The following is a 25,191-nucleotide window of genomic DNA, read 5'->3' on the forward strand; positions in this document are numbered from 1 at the left end:
TATTGTTGGTGGGAAGGATCCATATGACACAGGCTGTGAGGCAGTCATTCAGATCAGGAATATCATGTTTGGCAGTGTGTTCAGCAACTGGGTGGTCCACTTGTTTCTCGGCCACAGTTTGTCAGTGGCCATTTGTGCGGACAGACGGCTTGTCGGTTGTCGTGCCTACGTAGAATGCAGCACAGAGGTTGCAGCTTAGCTTGTAAATCACGTGACTGGTTTCACAGGTAGCCCTGCCTTTGATGGGATTGGTGATGTTAGTGACCGGACTGAAGTAGTTGGTGTTAGGAGGATGTATGGGACAGGTCTTGCATCTAGGTCTGTTACAGGGGTGTGAGCCACGAGGTAAGGGATCGGGAGCAGGGGTCGTGTAAGGATGGACGAGTATATTGTGTAGGTTCGGTGGACGGCGGAATACCACGGTAGGAGGGTTGGGAAGGATAGTGGGCAGGACATTTCTCATTTCAGGGCCCAACGAGAGGTGATAGAAACCCTGGAAGAGAATGTAATTCAGTTGCTCCAGTCCCAGATGGTACTGAGTTACGAGGGGACTGCTCCTCTGTGGCCGGACTGTGGGAGTTTGGGAGGTGGTGGGAGACTGGAAAGATACGGCACGGGAGATTTGTTTTTGTACAAGGATGGGAGGATATTTACGGTCGGTGAAGGCTGCAGTGAGACCCTTGGTATATTTAGAGAGGGTCTGCTTGTCACTGCAGATGCGACGACGACGGGTGGCTAGGCTGTATGGAAGGGACTTCTAGGTATGGAATGGGTGGCAGCTGTTGAAGTGGAGGTATTGCTGGTGGTTAGTAGGTTTGATATGGACAGAGGTACTGATATAGCTTTCTCTGAGATGAAGGTCAACATCTAGGAAGGTGGCTTGTTGGTTGAGTAGGACCAGGTGAAGCAAATGGGGGAGAAGTTGTTGAGGTTCTGGAGGAATGTGAATAAGGTGTCCTCACCTTCAATCCAGCTAGCAAAGATGTCATCAATGAATCTGGACCAGGTGAGGGGTTTAGGATTCTGGGTTTTCGGGAAGGATTCCTCTAGATGGCCCACGAATAGGTTAGCATAGGATGCTGCAATGCGGGTGCCCATAGTCGTACTGCGGATTTGTTTGTAGGTAATGCCTTCGAAGGAGAAGTAATTGTGGGTGAGGATAACATTTATACGTTATGATGTATTTATTTTTGCCAGTAAACTTAAAGTTCAAATCTGTTCTTGTTTTTTCCAAGTCCGACATCACAAATATGGGTTTCCATGAAACAAAACTCAACCTTCAGATGACCTTCGATGACTAAGATCGTGATTGTTGGTAATGACTTCTGACACCTTATGCTCCTTCCAATTTGTATCTGACATTGTATTTTGCTGTATCACTCCTCTCTTCAGAGTTAATCTGTACTAGAACTGAAAACATATTTGCTTGTTTGACTTTCCTTGAACCGTGCCATGATCTCGAATAATGTATCATTTTGTGTGTGAAATTTGCCAATGTTTTCAAATCTTAAATCTAATATTAGGGTTCCCATTTTTAAAAAAATCACTTTATCTTCCAAATCACCCTGAAAATCATGTTCAAGGTCATGGCCATTAGTAGCAAATTTTCACCGTCTTTGTCACCTACAATTGTTGTCGAAAATATTTTTCTGTATCTCATCTCTGTCTTGAGTTATTCCTCATTATGTATTAAAACGGTCCACATCGTATATTAGAAATAGGATAGGCTGCTACTCATTGTAAAGATGACCCGTCGAGTTGGAGACGGGCACAACAACGAGATGTTACACGTGTGGCTGTCGGCCGAGGCCTTCCTCGACAAAGAAAACACACAAATTCGCACAAGTGAGCCCACCTCACGCACACTCAGCTGCCACTACCTGCAGCTCCGGTCTTAGCCGCCAGTGACAGCTGTCATGTGTGTGAGGTGTGCCCACATGTGTGAACGTGTGTGTCCTCTTTGCTGAGGAGGGCTTTAAACGATAGCTTCATACACTGATAAGCCAAAACATTATGACCACTGTCCACTGCAACATCGGATGTTGCGTGGTGGCATTGTGGACGTGTGACACGGTAAGGAAAGTGTGTAATTGCAGCAGACACAGACGGGGGATCGCCCTAATGAAGATGTGGGCTGCAAATGGGGAAATCCATTGAGATAAGCAACTTTGACAAAGGCTAGATTATTATTAAGCAGGACCTGTGAACGAGTATCTCGACATAGGCAAAGTTGGTCGAATGTTCATATGCTAATGTCGTGAGCATCTGTGGAAAGAGGCAGGAGGACAGTGAAACTTCCACTAGGCAGACTCTTCACAGAATGTGGGGTTCGTGGGCTTGCTCTGTAAAGTAGAATTGATGGCGATCGGTGGCACCTCTGCCGAAATAGCCCAATGCTGGTGCGTGTATAACTGTTTTCGAGCACACTATTTATTGTACATTGTTGAACGTGGAGCTCTGCAGCGGACTACACCTACATGTTAACATGTTGACCCAACAACATCATCAGTTGAGATGGCAAGTGGTCAGGGACTGTAGGGATTCGATTGTCAGTCAATGGAAACGTGTCTGCTCTTTGCGTGAATCACTCTAGGTCAATGAACATCTCCACAAATGCTGTTATCGAGGTGAACAGCAGTCCAAAGTGTGCTGTGCGCCACGGATGCAGGCTCGCGCAAGCTGTATTATGCTGTGGGACACATTCTCCTGCGCTCGTGTCGGACCTCTGGTAGTAATTGAAGACACACTTGACAGCAGCAGACCACTCGCATCCCTTCACGGTTGACGTCTTCCCCAACAGCGATGTCACGTTTCGGCAGTGTAATTGTCAGTATCTCAGAGCCAGAACCGTGCTACAGTGGTTTGAGGAACATTACAGTGAATTCACGACGATGTCGTGGCAACCAAATTTGCCCAATGTAAATCCTACACAACCCGTCTGGGCTGCTATCGCCATGTACGCAAATCGGCGGTCCATTATTTACACGAATTAAGTGACCGGTGCATGGACATCCAGTGCTACATACCTCCACACACGTACCAACAAACTGTCGGATCCCCGATACTCAGAATCAGTCGTATTTCATTCCAAACATGAATTAACAAGTTATTAAGCAGGTGGTCATAATGCTTTGGCTCATCAGTATATATAACAGTCTTTTTGTTGTGCCAGTCTGCAACTCAACAACTCATCTTCATGGTGAGTAGACAATCTCTCCTATTCCTAATACTGTTGTTATTCCAATCTGGACTCTTTGTCTCTGCTGAACTGCTGCGTCATAAATTTGCCTGAATTTCCTAATTGTAGTGAAGCATTGGCCCCCTTTACAGTTTTACCCCCGCCCCCTCCCACACTTACCTGAATTACCAAACTGACAATTTCTTGATGCCTCAGCATGTGTACTGTCAGCCAATCCTGTCTTTTAGCCAAGTCGGGGCATAATTCTTTTTGAGGATTCCGTACCTCAATCAGAAAAAACAGAACCCTTGTATAATTACAGGGTGTTTCAAAAAGAATATACGTATTTCGAATTCATATAGTAAGACATAAAAATATGAAACTTTACATACATGTTTACAAACCTCACAAGTTCAGATTACAGATGTTCAATACGTCCTCCATCAGTGGCACGAACAATATCACATCGATACCCAAACTCCTTCCGTATTTGGGCAAGCATTTCCTTTGTCACTGATGTTGTGGCAGTACAGATACAGCTCATCAACTCTTCCAGGTTCTGTGGGAGTGGTGGTACATAAATGTTGTCTTTAACGCAACCCAACAGGACTAGGTCAGAGGGTGTCAAATCCAGTGACCGTGGAGCCCGGCTGAGACATGCTGTTGCCAGCTCCTTGATGACCAGTCCAATGGTTCGGTAGAGTTTCATTCAAATATTCACACACTTGGCGACTCCAGTGAGGGGGCGCTCCCGTCTTGTTGAAAAATGAAGTTGTATTCATGCAGCCTCGGAAACAACCAGTTTTGTAACATAGCACGATACTGCAGACCATTAACCGTGTCTCCATCAAAGAACAATGGATCTTAAACAGGTAATCGGGATATCGCACAAAACACATTGACTTGAGGGGCTCGTACATGTTCAGTGCCTGCATGTGGGTTCTGTAGGCCCCAAATGCGAACATTGTGTTTGTTTACCTGACCACCAACATGGAAAGTCACTTCATCACTGAACACGATACGTTGTGTGAAAGTGTTATCATTGTCAATAGCATTAAGAATCTCGTTACAAAATGCCACACGATTGCGTTTGTCATCAGGACGGAGAGCTTGTAACAGCTGTAACTTGTACGGCTTCATAACCGACTGACATCTCAAAATGTGCCGAATTATTGTTGTAGGCAGTTGTAGCTCCCGACTGGCATGGCGAGTTGATTTTGAAGGACTACGTTGGAAAGCAGTTTGAATTCGTGCAACATTTTCTTCAGGAACACGGGGGCGGCCAGGACTCTCCTTTAGATACACATCCTGTATCTAGAAACAGTCGATACCATCTGCGAATGTTCCACCCATTCGGAGGATCAATTTGGTACCTCGACCAGAAATGTCTTTGCACTGTAATTACGGAATTGCACTTCGAAAACTCGAGAATACAAAATGATTTCTACTGCGGAGTAGCTGTTTTGAACATAGGGCAAGATACCAAGCAAAACAGAAGACAACTGACATCTAGCGGCTATTAATATAAACTAGACTATGTATTAATTTATCCAATAGCTGAGCCAAAGCACAGGGATTGATAGTTTGGACAAGAAAATATTTTGTAATAAGTATATTGTTTTTGAAACAGCCTGTACTTTGTTGTCTGTCTACCTGTCTGTCTGACTGTTAACAATATTTTTACATGGATGCGTAGTAATGACAAGCAGATAGAAAAAGTTGGTAGTGTCAAATTCTTGGAATTACAGCTTAATAATAAATTTAACAAGAAGGAGCATACCACAAAACTGCTGAATTGCCTAAACAAACTCTTATTTGCTATGCGAATGTTGTCAGACATAGATAATATAACTATAAAAAAGCTAGCATGCTATGCTTACCTTCGTTCTGTAATATCATATGGGATTATTTTCTGAAGTAAGCTAAAGATTTCCGAGTCCAGAAACGTGCAATATGAATTATTTCTGTTGTGAACTAAAGAACAACCTGCAGAGGGTTGTTTAAGGAATTGAGAATGTTAACTAGTGCTTCGCAATGTGTTTATTCCTCAGTGAAATTTTTTATTAAAAAACATAAATTTTTTCAAACCAGCATTTCAGTTTGTGGAATCAATACCAGAAATAAGAATAACTTTCATGAAGATTTAATGTCACTTACTTTGGTTCAGAAACGTGACCACTGTCCAGCAATACTCATGCTTCAGTAACATGCCAGCAGCCATAAAAAGTTTAATTAATAATACAGTTCCATTTGAAGTGAGTGTAAAGGATTTTTTGGTGGCTGCTCCTTCCACTCCACTGATGAATTTCTTAGCAGAATCAATTGAATCGCGTGTGTTGTTAATAATATCACTTAATGTGAATATTGTGTACAATCAGCGTTGTATACAAATTCTCTGCAGTAATGCGATCGTTGTAAATAGCTGCTGTAAAATGTTTTTATTTTATTTCTTTATTTGATGATACGTGGCTACAACAGCCTAAGAATTATCAACTTCATCCGAGTGTATTGAACATTTAACATTTGGTGACAAGTTATATATTCTTTTAAATGTAAGTATGCTCAAGAATTTCTTTTTTATTTCTCCGATTCCACATCCACTACGGCAATTTCATTTAGGCTTTGTGGAAGGTACATTGGTATATCTGTTCTTACTTTGTAAATATTTATTGTGTATCCTTGTATTTTGACATGTTCCACATTCTAGGGGATCTCCTCACTACGGATTAATTGGAACAAAAAAATACATGTAATACAGGGTGTACGTAAAGTCTGGGAACACTAATTATTTATTGCACGAGAATTAAACATTGTACAGATTGCATTTTGAAGAGAAACTGTGAAAGTTTTGTTTTTTACAAACAGTTGATATGTGAACCACAAGGGATCCGACAGACGTCAATAGGGTAATCGAATTCTTGCCGTACCTCTCCCGGCACGGCGTCATCGACTCTGGCAGTCGCTTCCCCTATTCTCTCCCGGAACTCTGCTACGTCACGCGTAGAGGTGCTACATAGACCAGATCTTTAATTTGTCCCCACAGAAAAAAGTCACACGGAGTGAGATCTGGTGATCGGGGAGGCCATTTCACGAAACAGCTGTCCCTTTCTGTAGCACGCCGATCCACCAATGTGGCTGCTCCGTGTTCAGGTACCGACAAACTTTCGAATGAAAATGGGGTGGAGACCCGGCCTGCTTAAAGATGATCGGAGAGTCCGATTGCATTTGAGGCATCAGCCATTGCTGCAACATGTCCGAGTAGAAATATCCAGTGACATTGCTCTCGGTCGAGAAGAATGGCCCGTACAGTTTTCGATGTGACGAGACACAAAAGACGTTTCCAATTGGGGAATCACGTTCAAATTCAATGTATTCGTGTGGATGCTTCGTACCCCAACTGGACAATCGTGCCTGTTCATTTTCCCATTAGTGTGAAAAGTAGCTTCGTCGCTAAAAATTAAGCGATCGACAATGCCATCCCTATCCTCATTCAATTGTTGCGACTGCGATCAAAACTTAAAACGCTTGTCTTTGTCGTCATCATTGAGCTTCTGCACTAGCTCCAATTTGAATGGTTTCACAGACAGCTTCTGTCACAAGACTCTCCACACTGCCATTGTAGCCATTTCGAGTTCACGGGATGCACAACGCACCGATTTCTCGTACGCACTCCAGATTCAGTTCACTCACACTGGGACGCCCGCTTCTCTTTGTGGGGCACAAACAACCTGTCGCAACAAATTTGTTCGTTTGTGAAACGGGAGGAAAAAAAAAAGTTTCAGGGTCCTCTTCCAAATGACATATGTATAATATGTGTACAATGTTTGGTTTTTGTGCAATAAATAATTGAAAATGTTCCCAGACTTTATGTACACGCTGTATAATCTGTCTGTACTTTCAGACATGTCCAAAAAAAAACAGTCACCACACATTTGTGTAACTGATTCACCTCAACGGGCAACGGATCCACCAGATTCAGTCTGGGTGCTTAATTATGTCCGACCTCCTGTGGGAATCTCAAAGTAGCGAGCACCGAGGACACGGACGGAGACTGTGGACAGATGGCGCTGGGTAGGAATCTGGGTCAGCCTAGAAGCGTGCCGAGCTAATCCGCACAGTTGCAAAAACACTGTGAGTGGCACATAGGGTTAATGCAACTGCCTAGTAATTAGGAGATCCCAGGTTCAAATCCTGGTCTGGCACACATTTTCACTCACTGCCACTCGTTCCGCACGAAGTCCCGCTGCAGCTGACATCGATAGTCTCTTCCCTTCCCTTCCCTTCCTTCTCTCCCCCCTCCACTGTCAGTTAAAAAAATTTTCTCAGTAACACGTAGACGTATCGAGGTGAAATTTGTCACACACTGAGGTCTGTGGTCCCTCGGCTGTGTAAAATGTGAATCTTCTAAGTCACTGCAGTCAAAAGATACGGTCATACATTTTGATACTTACGAACCCCCTCATCGAAACCTATTGGGTATTTCACGTTGGAGTCGAATCATGAAATTTAGCAAGAAGCCAGGTTTCACAGTTCACTTAAAGGAAAAAATTATGAAACGCTTCATATGAGCAATAGAGTCATTCCTTGCCTGATGTCGACTTTTACCATTGTGACCCAGACGGCCTGACTATTATACTGATTATTATAATAATGGCCGCCTGCCTCCTGCCTGACTGTGTTTCACGTTTATACTATTGAAACATTTTTAAAAATTTGGAATCCCCGGGACCGACACCTCGCCAGTATCAATGTCGATAACAGGCAAAAATGCTCGAGATTCTCGATTCCTGGAATGGATGAACTGTATACGTAATTAAGTTTGTACGGAACCCTCGGTGCGCAAGTCTTCCTAGCTCTTTTCTCTGATTTGATTTAGTTTATTTATTTATTGTTCTGTGGGACCAAATTAAGGAGAAGTCTCCATTATCATGGAACGAATCAATACATGAAATTATAACACGATAGTAGAAACAGATAAAATGAAATATAAAAAACATATTCAGGCGACAAGTCGTAAGTTTAAATAAAGAAAATCAACAATGTAACACTGGAATTTGCTTAATTTTTTAGCTCTTCCAGGAGCTCCTCGACAGAATAGAAAGAGTGAGCCATTAGGAAACTCTTCAGTTTAGACTTAAAAGAATTTGGGCTACTGCTAAGGTTTTTGAGTTCTTGTGGTAGCTTATTGAAAATGGATGCAGCAGAATACTGCACTCCTTTCTGCACAAGAGTCAAGGAAGTGCATTCCACATGCAGATTTGATTTCTGCCTAGTATTAACTGAGTGAAAGCTGCTAACTCTTGGGAATAGGCTTATATTGCTAACAACAAACGACATTAAAGAAAATATATACTGTGAAGGCAATGTCAGAATTCCCAGACTATTGAATAGGGGTCGACAAGAGGTTCTCGAACTTACACCACATATAGCTCGAACAGCCCGTTTTTGAGCCAAAAATACCCTTTTTGAATCAGAAGAATTACCCCAAAAAATAATACCATACGACATAAACGAATGAAAATATGCGAAGTAGACTACTTTTTGTGTTGAACTGTCACTTATTTCAGATACTGTTCTAATGGTAAATAAAGCAGAATTTAGTTTCTGAACAAGATCCTGGGCATGGGCTTTCCACAACAGCTTACTATCTATCCGAACGCCTAGGAACTTGAACTGTTCCGTCTCACTTATAGCCCATTCTGCTGATCAAAATATCGGTTCTTGTTGAATTGTGAGTTAGAAACTGTAAAAACTGAGTCTTACTGTGATTTAGCATCAAATTATTTTCCACAAGCCACGAACTTATTTCATGAACTACATTATTTGATACTGTTTCAATATTACACACAAGATCCTTCACTACCAAGCTGGCGTCATCAGCAAACAGAAATATTTTTGAATCACCTGTAATATTAGAAGGCATATCATTTATATAAATAAGAAACAGCAGTGGCCCCAGCACCGACCCTTGGTGAACGCCCCACTTAACAGTGCCCCATTGGGACTGAACATTACTACCACTCTCAATATACCTTTTCATTAGTTATTCTGATCTACCCATCAAATCTTTGGCTTTAGTCGGGCAAGCACTCTGCAAAATAACAGGATCGAAGCATTTGAGGTTTGGTGCAACAGAAGAGTGTTGAAAATTAGATGACATACAGAGGACATACAGTGCCATATGTAGTTTTACTTACGATCGAAACAGGCTTATGTCTGTCGAAGTTATTTTATTTTATTGATCTTGAAGCAGCCGCTGGGCTGTCATAGTCTTGCAGAGGGACCTGATACAGTTTGGAATTCTTATGTGATGGTCTGGATAGATGTCTGCCTATTACATATTACAACCCTTTTCAGCTGTCAGCGGTCTTGTCAGTCAACAGACAAGGTCGGCCTGTACACTTTTGTGCTGTACGTGTCCCATCACGTTTCCACTTCACTATCACATTGCAAACAGTGGACCTAGGGATGTTTAGGAGTGTGGAAATCTCACGGACAGATGTATGGTACAAGTGACACCCAATCACCTGACCACATTCGAGTTCCGCGGAGCGCCCCATTCTGGTCTCTCACGATGTCTAATGACTACTGAGGTCACTGATATGGAGTACCTGGCAGTAGGTGGCAGCACAATGCACCTAATATGAAAAATGTATGTTTTTGGGGTGTCTGGATACTTTTGATCGTATAGTGTATGTCTAGATGGATGATGTCCATAAAACATAATGGAATGGAATTTCTTTTATTTACTGTGTTGTTAATATAGGTCATGCATTTAGCTTCAATAGTAATTTCATGTAAATTTTTGACTGTTGTCAAATGACAGATCATTCAATTGATGCATTATGTTTACAAGTAAACTATATCTTTCAAAGTGCTTTCAATTGTGAAAGCAGCCAGTCAAATTTTTACCTACATGTAAGAAATAAAAACCACAGAATGAATGCAATCAAAAATGCTTTGGAAATTCTACATAGGACACCAAATGGCCAGACCATGAACATTTTGGAAGAACTAGAAATTTACACACACACACACACACACACACACACACACACACACACACACACACACACACACACACAGATATCCGAGTGACATGGAAGTAGATCTCAACATAAAAATTACCTTGAAAACTTAATTAACGCAACAGAGAAAGAAAAAGGATGAATACTGCATGATAAACAAGAAACAATAAACAACATTAAGATTGCACATCTACACAATGCAGAATATCTCTGCAAATAATATCGCTGACTATGTAAGATATAATGCATCAATGGAACAATCTGTCATTTGACAACTGTTAGAAAGTTATACATTTCTCTAGAAGATGAATACATAACCAATATTAACAACACAATAAATAAAAGAAATTACTTTGCAAGATGTTTTATGGATGCCACTCTACCTAGGTGTATGTATAATATAAGATAAAAGTTGTACAATACTGTTACATGCATGTAGAATACAATGCTTATCAAATGCAGTATCAACAGGTGTGTTTGAAAATGGCATAAATGCCAAAACAGGCTTGTTGTGAATCCATACAAAAGAACCAAGTAATACACTGTTTGCAACTCATTTTGTAAAAGTATAAAGCAGATGTCATATTATGAGCTTATGCAAGCTGTTTACCTGCCAAAGAAGAAGTTACTTAATATAATGCAAGGCAGCTGACTCTAATACCATTCTTTGATTCTTCAATGTGAAAGTCTTCAGTAACCCTTTTGTGAATAATTCTTTTTACCATTCTCGGGTGACCTTACCTAACACACAGTTGAAGAGAACTAGGAACAATCACCGTGTCAAGTTCCAGTTTTAATTAAAAACTCTTTGGAGAGATCTCCTTTAATTTATACCTTTGGATGTGTCTGTGTTAGAATATATTTGATAATTCCCACTGTTTTAGAGTCCACTCCAAATTTTGTCAAGATGCCAAACAATACTGCCCACTCAACCACTTCAGCCTGAAGACTGGTTTGATGCAGCTCTCCATGCTACTCTTACCTTGTGCGAGCCTCATCTCTGAATAACTATTGCAACGTACATCTTTCTGAATCTATTTGCTTTATTGGTCTCCCTCTACAATTTTTACGTCCCGCCCTTTCCTACAGTACTAAATTGGTGATCCCTTGATGCTTCAGAATGTGTCCTATCAACTGATCCCTTCTTTTGGTCAGGTTTGTGCTATAAATTCCTCTTCTCTCCAATTCTCTTCAGTATCTCCTTGTTAGTTACATGATCAACCCGTCTAATCTTTAGTATTTTTCTGTAACACCCACACTTTGAATGCTTCTATTCTGTTTTTGTGTAAACTGTTTATTGTCCATGTTTCACTTCCATACATGGCTATGCTCCACAAAGGTACCATCAGAAAATACTTCGTAACGCTTTTATCTATATTTGATGTTAACAAATGTCTGTTCTTCAGTAATACAGGGTGTCCGAAAAGTCTTTCCCTGGTTACATAAATTGATAACTCAGGCTAGAAGTAAGATACAAATATGAAACTGGTGTCTAATTGTTTACAAACTATCAAAGTTTTTTTCACAAATCAGTAAACTTCCACTTCCATTGTTGCCCAATGACAGTACACGTCGATATGACTTTGCGGTCGAAATGCTATCACGTATTGAGGACGATGGTGGTTATCTCAGACGAATCGCCTTTTCCGACGAAGCGACCTTTTTTGTCAGAGGAGTAGTGAATCGCCATAATGTGCGCATTTGGGGTTCACACCCCCTGGCAAGGTCATGGAGTGCACCAGAGGCAGTCCAAAGGTGAATGTTTGGTGCGCGCTATTGCACGATCGAATTATCGGGCCATTCTTCTTCGCTGAGGCTAGCATCACATCTGCAGTGTATCTGGACATGTTGCAACTGTATGCTGTTCCTCGGCTGCTTCAGTATCACCCCAATGTTTTGTTTCAGCAAGATGGTGCACCACCTCATTGGGGTTTGGACGTCCGTGCCTATCTCGATATGACCTTTCCTGGGCGATGGATTGGTCGTGATGGGCCAACGGTTAGGCCTCCACGCCCTCCTGACCGTTAGACTTCTTTTTATGGGTTATGTCAAGGACGAGGTCTACCGAACACGTGTACCAGATCTTGAAACCCTGCGGCAACGGATAACCACAGTCATTGAATCGATCCCTCCAGTGATGTTTGCTAATGTGTGGACGGAAATTGAATATCGCCTAGATGTGCTGCGTGCTACCAAGAGTGCTCATGTGGAAGTTTACTGATGTGTGAAAAAAACTTTGATAGTTTGTAAACAATTAGACACCACTTTCATATTTGTACCTTACTTTAGCGTGAGTTATCAGTTTGTGTAATCAGGGAAAGACTTTTCGGACACCCTGTACTTTTCTTGCCATTGGCACCCTACATTTTATATCCTCTCTGTAGTTCTACCATCATCAATTACTTTCCTGTTCAAACAGGAAAAGTCATCTACTAATTTAAGAGTCTCATTTCCTAATCTTAATTCCCTTACCATCACCTGATTTAATTCAACTTCATTCCATTAGCCTTGTGTTGCTTTTGTTGATGTTCTCCTTTCAAGAGAATGTCCATTCCATTCAACTGCTCTTCCAAGTAATTTTCTGTGTCTGTAACAGCAGCAGATCTCTAAGTTATTATTTCTTTTCTCTGAACTTCAATTCCTACTCAAAATTTTTCTTTTGTTTCCTTTACTATTTGGTCAGCATACAGATTGAATAACATCAGGGATAGGCTACGACCCCATCTCACTCCCTTCTCAACCACTGCTTCCCTTTCATGCCTCTTGACTCTTATTATTACAATCTGGTTTCTGTACAAGTTGTAAATAGCCTTTTGCTTCCTGTGTTTTACCCCTGCTACCATCAGAATTTGAAAGAGAGTATTCCAGTTGACATTGTCAAAAGCTTTCTCTAAGTCTACAAATGCTATAAATGTAGGTTTGCCTTTCCATAATCAATCTTCTAAGATAAATCATATGGTCAGTATTGCCTTATATATTTCTACATTTCTCTGGAGGCTAAACTGATCTTTGCCAAGGTCAGCTTCTACCAGTTTTTTCATTCCTCTGTGAAGAATTCATGTTAGTATTTTGCAGCCATGACTTATTAATGTGATAGTTTGGTAATTTTCACACCTGTCAGCAACTGCTTTCTCTGGGATTGGAATTACTACATTCTTCTTGAAGTCTGAGGGTATTTTGCCAGTCTCATACATCTTGCTAACCAGATGCAAGAGTTTTGCCATGGCTGTTTCCTCCAAGGCTATCAGTACTTCTGGCAGAATATTGTCTACTTCCGGGGGCCTTGTTTCGACTTTTATCTTTCAGAGCTCTGTCGAATTCTTCACGCAGTATCATATCTGCCGTGCCATCTTCATGTACGTCCACTTCCCTCTGTCTAATAATGCCTTCAAGTTTTATTTCCCTTGTATAGATCCTCTATATACTCCTTACAGGATTGGTTTACCATCTGAGCTCTTGATATTAATACAGCTGCTTCTTTTTCCCCCAAAGGCCTCTTTAATTTTCCTGGAGACAGTATCTATCTTTCCCCTAATGAAATGTGCTTCTAAATCCTTACATTTGTCCTCTAGCCATTCCTGCTTAACTATTTTGCACTTCCTCCCCATCTAATTTTTTAAATGTTTGTAAACCCTTACACCTGCTTCATTTGCTGCATTTTTGTATTTTCTCCTATGCTGAATTAAATTCAGTATCTCGTGTTATCCAAGGACTTCTGCTGCCTTCAGTATCTCATCTCTCAGAGCCACTCATTCATTTTCTACTGTATTCCTTTCCTCTGTTCTAGCCAACTATTACGTAATGCTTCCTCTGAAATTCTCAGCAACCTCTTGTTCTTTCAACTTATCCAATCTGCTTAATTTCCTGCCTTTTTGCAGTTTCTTCATTTTTAATCTACAGTCCATAACCAAACAATTGTGGTCACAGTCCACATTGAAGTGTTTTTCTTGTTGATTTGGGTTTTTATGTACCTCCTGGCTCACTCTTTGTAGTTGAAACTGAGTCAGAAAACTTCAGGAGATCTGTCACCTCATACGAGGCGTGTTTGAAAAGTCTGTGCAAAGTCCGAGAGATGGCACCACCGGCACATATCGAGGTCATGCTTAGTTAGTAGCATCTTTGGAAACAATGCAGACCAAGTTTCAGCCATATTGGTCTATTTCTTGGTGTTTGGCATTTGTGGGAATCAAGGTCGAGTGATAGTCAAAAAATGGACGAAAAAGAATTTCGTGTAGTGATTAAACATTACTTTATGAAAGGCAAAATGCCTCAGGAGACTAAAGAGAAGCTTGATAAACATTACAGTGACTCTGCCCCTTTGATTAGAACAGCTTATAAGTGGTTTCAAAATTTTTGGAGTGGCCATATGGGCACAAGAGATGCTGAACGTTCTGGATGCCCTGTGGAGGTTACGACTCCAGAAATCATTGATAAAATCCATGATACAGTGATGGATGACAGAAGAGTTAAGGTGTGTGAGATTGCTGGTGCTGTGGGCATCTCGAATTAATGGGTACACAATATTTTGCATAAAAATTTGGACATGAGAAAACTATCCACAAGATGGGTTCCACGATTGCCCACGCTTGACCAAAAACGAAATTGTGTGAAGTGTTGCGAGGATTGCTTGCAGCTGTTCAGAAAGAATCTGCAGGACTTTATGTGTTGTTTCGTCACTGTGGATGAAACATGGATACACTACTATACTCCTGAGACCAAACAACAAACTGAACAATGGATTACTGAGGGAGAATCTGCACCAAAAAAGGCGAAGACCACTTCTTCGGTTGGAAAAGTTATGGCGACTCGCTTTTGGGATTTGAAAGGGATAATCCTCATTGACTATCTGAAAAAGGGTAAAACTATTACAGGTGCATAATATTCATCGTTATTGGACCGTTTGAAAACCTAGCTGCAAGAAAAACACCGACGATTGGACTGCAAAAATGTCCTTTTCCAACACGACAATGCAACAGCACACGCCTTAGTAGTTGTGGTCGCAAAGTTAATGGAATTAGGATTCCAACTTGTTTCACATCCCCCCTATTCTCCAGACTTGGCTCCCTCGGACTACTATTTGTTCCCCAATTTGAAGAAATGGCTGAGGGGACAAAGATTTTATTTAAATGAGGAGATGATTGCAGCAAATAATAGCTATTTTGCAGACTTGGACAATTCCTATTATTCGGAAGGGATCAACAAATTAGAACAGAGTTCGAAGAAGTGTATAAGTCTAAAAGGAGACTATATCGAAAAATAAAAGGTTTACCCCAAACACGAAAGTAATTTTTATTTTTGCATGGACTTTTCAAATGCCCCTCGTATAGTGCCGCCACCTATTGGATCTTCATGAAACTGTAGGGACTGAATTAAGAATAATCCATGATACCCCACAACAAATTCTGCATTTTTCCAACTGAAACAGGCTGAGAAATAAAATGTGTTGTGCTACTTATGGAATGCCCCATGTAGGGTGACACATAAAGTTAATTATAGTGCTCTCATTACTGTACTTTTATGCAAGGTTGAAAGTGCGATACAAATAAGGTTTTATAATTTAAATAAATTGTTGGTGTATTAAAGAACTATTTATAGCTTTTGAACCGGAGTGATAAAATACTTCAATACTTGTATCTACTCAAAATCTATGCTGTGATCAGATTCAGGCTTTAGAAAAATGATTAACTTCAGACACCAGTTGTTTCCAGTAATAGACTTATTCTCACAATGACTAACAGAGGAATAAAAGGATAGATGCTCAACAATCCTTAAATGAGCATAACAAGATTAAACAGGGTGAACATTAATAAAACCAACTGTAGGGACAGATTCTTGATTGGAAATGGAGGAAAAAAAATCCTATAAACATGTGTCTGGAAATCCGTCGTCGGCACAGTAGATGGTGCTGATGAATGAAAGTATCTCTGACTGTGTGTTGCAGGATGTGTGATTGACACAACATACTGTAAGCAGCAGAAAGGTCTGATATTCATATCAGGAACAAGCCGAGATAGTGTTATACACTTGCCTGGAGCTTATACTAGGGTTCGTCTCAATATCTGGTAAAACCCGGTCCTCCACTGCCATCTTGTATGTTTGTCTGTCTGAAAGGACCTGCGATCACACGAGTGCCCAAAAAGGACTTGATACGTTGTGTGATGTCGGTGTCTGTGACGGTATTCGGTTCGGTACAGTCACGCTGCCTCCCAACTTTTTCTATCAGCTTGGCCATACACAGACACCCATCTCGGATTGTTCCTGACATAAATACCGGACCATGCTTACAGTACGTTGCGTCAATCTTACGGCCTGCGACACATGAGGAACGTACGGTCAGAGGAACCTTCATTCGTCGGCGCCATCTAACGTAGCAGCGGCGCATTTCTGAACACATGTTCGTAAGACTTTCTTCCTCCGTGTCCGGTCAGGAACCTGCCCTTGCAGTTTGTTGGTTTTATTCGTGTTCAGTCTGTTGTGGGGCGGCGGGTGGAAAATAAATGTTGTTATTATATACAGGGTGGCGCACGAAATGTGTTACCAATTGTTTCTTTCACAATTTATGACGCACATTAGATATCCCGCTGGGATCTCTACAGCAGTACCAGCAGAGATTGGAAAAACAAATGAGTTACAAAATGACATGTAATTCACGATACTGCCGCTAGGAGACTAGTAAGAAGAAATGGCTGACAATGGAAGACTGACGACACAGCAACAATCGACAGTTGTTACTTTTTCGTGAAACGAAAAGCCATGTTGTGACTCGGAGGCATTTTCGACAACAGTTTAACACACGATGGATCCCTTGCAAGAAGATCATCCACAGGTTGTACGATAAATTTGTACAGGAAGGAACAGTATTGGAAGCGAAGCGACCTTGGCCCGAGCCTGTTTGTTCGCCGAAGAATATTGAAGCGGTACGAGTTGCTGTACAGAGAAGTCCCGGGAAATCGTGTAGAAAGGCAGCAGTGCAACTGGGAATATCCAGACGCTCCGTTCAACACATTCTTAAAAGTGACCTCCATATGTACCCGTACAAGATGAGCTATGCACAGAAGCTCACTGAAGAACACAAGCAGCAGAGACTACTGTTTGCTCAATGGACGGAGGATAGGGAAGAAACTCTCAACGTTTGGTTTTCAGATGAGGGGCATTTTCATTTAGACGGTGTGGTTAACAAACAAAATGTACGCTTTTGGGCCACTGAAAAACCGAAAGTGCTTCATGAATGACAACATTATGCTCCGAGTATTACAAAGTGGGCAGCAATTTCCAGTCACGGACTTATTGGACCCTTTTTCTTTGAAGAAGCTGTGAACAGCGAGCGTTATTTGAGCATGCTTCGCAATAGCTCCATTCCACAGCTTCTTGCTACTGCCTTGCCCTTCAACACGCAGTGGTTCATGCAAGATGGAGCAAGGGCACATACTGCAAACACTCGTTTTTACAGGAGCATTTCGACATGCGGATCATTTCACTCAGGTTTCCAGGTCGCTTCAATGGCGGACAAATTTGGCCCCCCAATAGTCCAGACGTCAATCCGTGTGACTTTTTTCTTTGGGGGTACCTAAAAGAAAAAATTTTCCGGAAACGTCCACGTGATGTAATGGAGCTCAGAAGAATTATTCTTCAAGCTTGCAGTGAAATTATGGAAGACATGTGCCGTAGGGTAATCACTAACTTCAGTGTTCGTTTGAAGGAAGTTAGGAAACGGAATGGTGGACATATTGAGCATGTGCTGAGTTAGAACAAATCTCCATGGACGGCTCTTCATTGTAGTATATGTTCCTTTCACATTGTATTGACAATAAAGTTTATATTCAAAAACAAAATGGTAACACATTTCGTGCACAACCCTGTATATATTGTTTGCCGTTTTCAACACAGGCTCTCTAACTTCAATGTTGGTAACCAGAAAGTGATGCCTGTAATTAGAGTTCACTGTGCCCACTCTGATGGAGAATAAAAGTTATTGATTATTGAAGTTCATTTCTCTGAGGATTTAGGATGATGTCTGGGATTAATAGAAAATGCAGTTTACTATAATGATTTTCACTATATTCTGAAAACGATAAAGCGTTAAATTCCAGACAAATGATTACCCATATCAGCCATTGTAGTATCAGAGCTGTTCAGAGTCTATTAGGCGGATCCTATTATCCCTAGATAACGAAACTGTTCAATAATCGTTATCGATGTAAATGTTTAGAGTGAATGCTCGCCAAAATTTGATGTTAATACTCATCAAACGCTACGCTAGTAATGGTAGAAAGTCTGCCCTGCAGAAAATATGACATATACCAACTGAGAATAAATCACTGAAGTTGTTCCGTTATTAACTCTTTACCCCAATGTGAACTCACTGTTAAGTGCATATCGAGTTACGTAATACGGCATCCGAGGCTGTTCCTTGCAACTGAACAAACGTGACGTGGCTTCTGACACGGAGTGTGCGCTGATACGAATCTAGACGAGAACTGGACCCTACTCTAGCTCGCACGCTCTTATTTACATAGGCGCGGTGCGGACCGCCGAAGGCGCAGTCGACAGCATTTGCCTTCTCGACCCGCCGCTGGGGCTAGTAAAACACCACTTCGTGTTATTAAATAATTAATTGCTTCATTCGCTGAAGGCCAATGAAGCTCTCGATTTAATTGTGCAATCAGCACACAGGTAAGTATCTATAATAAAATTCTGATGTGGCTAGGTTAAATACTTTTGGCGAGTGAATTATTTTAGTTTTACTGCACGCAATAGGTGAGCTCTGAACTTGCCCTTTGGAGAGACACTACAGCTATAGTTTTATAGCCACCTTTTTGAAACTTCTCACATCTTTGTTATTATAGCGTATCTCCCTTCTACCTAAATCTAAACACCCTTGCTGTATCTAATCACTTACTTAATCTATCTTGCTTCCGAACTTTTAGGATACAAAAACAGGAAATCATGAATTTCAACCAAAATATTACTTTGTGAGATCCAGCATGCTGTGCTGTGCCATTAAATTACAATGAAAAAGGAATCTGAATATAAATTTTGAAGTCTCTAGCTCCTTCCTGTTGCGCTGATGATTTTTATGTAAAGCGTCCAAATTTCGAAAACTGTTAAAGTTACTAAACTGAAACTTAATACGTGATTACTTTAGCATCATTCCTGACATGCTATTAACTTTTCAGATTATATATTTTACTTTTAAGGTATTGTGCAACATTCGTCATGTCATAGCTAGTTACAGCGGACTACGTTGGCACGCAATGGAAAGCATATGAATTTTATATGGCATGAGTAAGCTGCTTCCCTACACTGTATGTAGAGACTAACTGCTGTCGAGAAAACCGGTAAAAGTCTAGTCGTGTCAAATGTACCGTTAATGTAAAGCCAGGTGCTAAAAGGGTTAAAATTTTTGTATTTACACTTATAAATGTAATGTTATGTTTGTATGTGCAGGGGATGATCACGCGCTGTAGTGGATTGAGCTGCAGCGGTCTCAGGGAGAGAAGATTTTATAGAAGAAACACCACCCACCTGTCTTCACTCGTGGAATAGTCTTAATTACGGAGACGACGATGACGACGGTGAAGATATTGTTGACAGTTTGCTGTGCTTCGTATGGCGCCTGTGAGAGACGGGATGTGTGGGAAGCACTGAATGAGATTGCTGTGGTACTGCATAACAAATACTTGTCACAATGTTGACAGGGGTAGCAGTCTTTTGCTACTAAAGGAGATAAGTTTCCCATAATCATTTTTTTGGCAGCTGGAAGATAGTGTGTCTTACCAAAGAATGTCCACTTGTTACAGCACCGGCAGATTCACTCACTGTGCACCTACGGAATGCATCCTCGGTTTTCAGCCAGTTTCTTTTGCTGTGTTATTTTTAGTAAGGATCTCGTCAGACACAGTGTAGTTTCTGTTACAGTTTTGTATTTTGTTTGCTTAACTATAAAACCTGAAAAATGTACATAATGTGCTTATTAGACTGTTTAATTGCCCGATTACTATACTTGCTTTCCTATCTTAGTGTTTTATGCTGTACTACCAGTTAGCACTTACTGTTATTGTGATGTTTTACCTCTTACACAGTTACTAAGAGAACTGTGCCTTAGGGCATTTTTTATACCATTTTCGTATCTCTGTGACTGATGTCGTCCTGGGGAAAAGAAAGCTTTTACACTGTGCCATGTATGTAGATTGTATGTCTATTGAAGGGGGTTTAGTCTTTCTTTGGAAAGGAAGAAAGTTTTGAGCTGGTGAAAACTGATATGATGATGCCATTTTTTGAAACTGTGTGTTGTAATCCTATTCTGCAGCTGGAGCTGTTACTTTTAATTTAGTGACAATAATTTTTTACTAGGGACACTTCTGAATGCAGATGGCAATATTGCCCTCGAGAATGTAATTAGGGTAGCTCTTTGTGATTACTCACTGGCAGTAGCTTGAAAAAGCAAACGCATCCACAACGGTATAGTTTATCATTGATATTTTCGTATAAGTGGTATCGTACAGAAATATAAGCTCTGTCATACATTACTGGACATGAGGTTTGCCTGTTATGCGAAACACTGTTTTTTCCTAAGACCTCTACACCCATCGTAGGTGAGTTTTGTGTGTTCATATCTGTGAGACGTGAACATATTTTAAGTGATGACTAATCTATGAACATTTGTTTTGCATAACAGGCAGTCCAAATGATGAATATGCATTTTACATATTGTTATTTTCGTCGTCGTGGTCTTTATTATGAAGACTGGTTCGATGCAGCTCTCCGTGCTACTCTATCCTGTGCAAGCATTTCACCTCTGAATAAATACTAACAACCTTCATCCTTCTGAATCCGCATACTGTATTCATCTTTTGGTCTCCCTCTACAATTTTTAGCCCCCACTCTTGCCTCCAGTACTAAATTGGTGATTTCTTGATGTCCCAGAAAGTGTCCTACCATACAGTCCCTACATCTAGTCAGGTTGTATCACAAATTTCTTTGCTCCCCAGTTTTATTCAGTACCTCCTCATTAGTTACATGATTGACCCATCTAATTTTCGGCTTTCTTCTGTAGCATCACATTTCAAAAGCTCCTATTTTCTTCCTGTCTGAACTGTTTATTGTCCATGTTTCACTTCCGTACAAGGCTATAATCAACCAGAGGTGTCCGAACTTTTAGCTTGCCAGACCCAGATTGGGAGAAGATGAGTATTTTTGGGCCAGTAACTAACAGTAACCACTGAAGAAAAAGAGAGAGCATATTTAAGTAATTTAGAATTTAGTATTATTCTTCATTCTAAAAAGTCAAGAGGGAATTAGTTTTACTAGTTTATCAATATCAGGTTCATTCAAAGTGGTTGCAATTACCAGGGTGTTCTCAAGGTGTTCCATCTGAGATCTTGATTCTATTTTTATTTTTTGTGTGCTTTACTCTTAAATAACTGTTCACAAACATAGAGCTTCCAAACAAATAAGACATATGTAATGTACAACTCTGAGCGGGTATGATTCGCAAAAGTCCAACAAAGGCATTTGATCAAATTTTTCTTTTAGTTGGGTGTCAGACTGCAATTCGATAAAGTCCATCTGCAGATCTGCTGGCAGTGTTTGTAATAGGTGTCACATAAGTACAAAATATTTGATTATTTTTTTGAAAATCCTGAAATAGATTTTAAAAATCTTGCATCGTACGATAAAATATGGCCGCATATTTCACCCCATCTTTGGGATTATGTTTGGCCAACATGTTGAAATGGAAAAAAATTGTTTGCATTTACATGTGCTTACCACAATTTCATTTGGATTGATTTTATTGTTTGAAACAGCGTATTGATACCTGTTTAAGTCGTGTAAGTCAGCAGTCAAATCAACAAAAAATGCTAAATTTGTCACCCAATTGGCATTGTCAAGTTCTGGCGAAATCTTTGTAACGCTTGGTCCTGACTGAGTGACCTCATTTCTGTAAAATATGAGATACCACCTACTCAGCATCCAGACTTGTGAAGAATTCCTGGAATTGACGGTAATTCAAACCTGTATGAGTCCAGTCGGTGGACTATTTAGTGAAGAAACTGAATTGAATAAAAGCTCATTTCTTTGCACCTATCCTCTGCTATGGTAGAAACTGCACACAGAAGTAAAAAGATTTCTCGAAAGCCCTTCGTGGAGACATTCATGTTCAACTGTGGATCTTACTTGTAGCAATGGAAATGATATCAAATTAACCTGCTATAACAGGCTTGTGGAACCGTTAGATAGCAAACAGCAGATAGCAGCAATCCACTTGAAGATTTCTAACTAATAGCGACTTTCAGTAATAATAACTAGGATGGAAAAGGTTCTGTATCACAACTGTATAGAAATAACACATAATTTGCTTGTATGTCAATAAATTAATTTCATTATATGTTTCTAAATCTCTAAATTTGCACACGAAACTGACGTAGCCAGAAGATAACAGACCAGCACATCTGAGATTGGCTAGTGATACAAACGAGGCTCTTGAGGTTCAAGTACATCATGGGAGAACAGCATCGTGTGGCAGGAGTTTCAAATTGAAAATACGTAATTCATCGTAACTTAACACGGATTCTCCCCATCCCTCCCCCCGTCCCCTCCCCCAGTTGTACAATAGAACTCACTTCTCGGACTGCATCAATACTTGCGTCAGTCCACACGCAACCCATGGGTTGGATGCCTCTGCTCTAGAAAGATATCTCCAAAAAAACCTTCCTACAATTAAATTTACGTCCAGAGTTAACAGCTTCCTCTTTTTGAGAAATTCTTTCCACGGTATAGCGAGTCTTCATACTGTGTGCTCTCTACTTCATCCATCGTCAGCTTTATTCTGCTGCCCAAATAGCATAGTTCCTCACGTTGTAATGTAATTCCATGAGCATCATCTAATTTGATGTGATCACATTTCATCACCTTTGTTTTACCTTTATTTATGTTTGTTTTGCAGTGACTCTTTGAGGCTGTTCCCATTTTATTTTTCACTGGACTCGCATTCGGGAGGACGACGGTTCAATCCTGCGTCCGGCCATCCTGATTTAGGTTTTCCGTGATTTCCCTAAATCACTCCAGGCAAATGCCGGGATGGTTCCTCTGAAAGGGCACGGCAGACTTCCTTCCCCGTCCTTCTCTAATCCGATGAGACCGATGACCTCGCTGTCTGGTCTCCTTCCCCAAACAACCCCTACCCATTCTATTTTTAAAGTAGTTGTTACACAAGAGAAAAGTTCAACTGGTAACAAGGCCAAAATAAGTGTTCTGTAGTAAATACACTCAAGTAGTGGAGAAGCGGTAATGAGCTGTGGACGGTACTGTATCCTAACTGGAACAGTAGTTATGGCCACTACAGGCAGCCACAAAGTCCTACACAAACTAAAAAGTAATTCAGGCAATGCATTCGCAGTTGCAATTATGAACAACTGTCAGCTGTGTAAAGGAATGACGACAGTGAAAATTTGTGCCAGACTGGGACTCGAACCCCGATTTCTGACTTTACGCGAGTGATTGCCTTAAAGGTAAAACTGCACCGAGCCGAACTGAAATGCATGAGAGTGGTGTGGCATGACGCAGCTCTGTTTAGTATATCACATTTGAACTGCAGTGGTGCAACAGTACGTTGCAGATTTTGTAAGTAAGTCCTTTGACAACCTCCGAGCAAAATGAAAAAAGTGCCGTAGGTACGATGATAGTTTATTTGTTACGTGAGGAAGAACACTATAAATTTATATATGTGAACACTCATGTCGTGACCTCAGAAATGATAGCGAGACGGCAATCTTTCCACAGACAGATTCGTCAACGAAACTTAAAGCAGATACCTCGAACGTACCGGGCCCAAAAGAATTACCAGACACAATGGTTCGACTGCCTCACGTGGTTGTCGGAGATGCAGCTTATCCATTAAAAGCCTATTTGATGAGACTTTATCCCGGTACAGAATTATATGACCGATTAAAAAAGGGTAAGGTTATACAGGGTGTTACAAAAAGGTACGGCCAAACTTTCAGGAAACATTCCTCACAAACAAAGAAAGAAAATATGTTATGTGGACATGTGTCCGGAAACGCTTACTTTCCATGTTAGAGCTCATTTTATTACTTCTCTTCAAATCACATTAATCGTGGAATGGAAACACACAGCAACAGAACATACCAGCGTGACTTCAAACACATTGTTACAGGAAATGTTAAAAATGTCCTCTGTTAGCGAGGATACACGCATCCACCCTCCGTCGCACGGAATCCATGATGCGCTGTTGCAGGCCTGGAGAATGGCGTATTGTATCACAGCCGTCAACAATACGAGCACGAAGAGTCTCTACATTTGGTACCGGGGTTGCGTTGACAAGAGCTTTCAAATGCCCCCATAAATGAAAGTCGAGAGGGTTGAGGTCAGGAGAGCGTGGAGGCCACGGAATTGGTCCGCCTCTACCAATCCGTCAGTCACCGAATCTGTTGTTGAGAAGTGTACGAACACTTCAACTGAAATGTGCAGGAGCTCCATCGTGCACGAACCACGTGTTGTGTCGTACTTGTAAAGGCACATGTTCTAGCAGCACAGTTAGAGAATCCCATATAAAATCATGGCGGTGAATCGAGGAAGTACAGTACATACTGACAAAACTAAAATGATCTCTAACATGGAAATTAAGCGTTTCCGGACACATGTCCGCATAACATCTTTTCTTTATTTGTGCGTGAGGAATGTTTCCTGAAAGTTTGGTCGTACCTTTTTGTAACACCCTGTATACATAAAAGAACCTGAAGGGTTTCAGAAAAGCTTTTCAGAAATATGTGTCAGAAATATAGGATTTACTATTGTAGGATCTGTTTCAGTCCTTGACATGTAGAGAATGCTGTTCTTGCTATCTGTTTTGTCCACAATTTTCTCGGACAAGGTACAGTGTCGTGTGACAATGAAGAGATGCAGTTATGAGACCTTCCTTGTACAGGAGGCAGTTTTGTAAATAATGCTATCCAGATACTGGGT

General features: G+C 40.9%; 1 protein-coding gene across 2 annotated transcripts in view; it reads left to right on the forward strand.

The window, feature by feature from the left end:
• The window catches only part of LOC126108592 (potential E3 ubiquitin-protein ligase ariadne-2), a 106,893-nt gene extending 85,049 nt beyond the window's left edge, over nucleotides 1–21,844 (forward strand). For both annotated transcript variants that reach the window (XM_049913891.1, XM_049913890.1), the window contains exon 3: nucleotides 19,654–21,844. Coding sequence is in view for 1 of the 2 variants with exons in the window: in XM_049913890.1 (XP_049769847.1) it covers nucleotides 19,654–19,660 (7 nt within the window). In the remaining variant the exon portion in view is untranslated. The remainder of the gene's footprint in view (nucleotides 1–19,653) is intronic.
• The last annotated feature ends 3,347 nt before the right edge of the window (nucleotides 21,845–25,191 follow it).

Source organism: Schistocerca cancellata, chromosome 11 (genome assembly GCF_023864275.1).
Source record: "Schistocerca cancellata isolate TAMUIC-IGC-003103 chromosome 11, iqSchCanc2.1, whole genome shotgun sequence".
In the NCBI taxonomy this organism is placed as follows: Eukaryota; Metazoa; Arthropoda; class Insecta; order Orthoptera; family Acrididae; genus Schistocerca; species Schistocerca cancellata.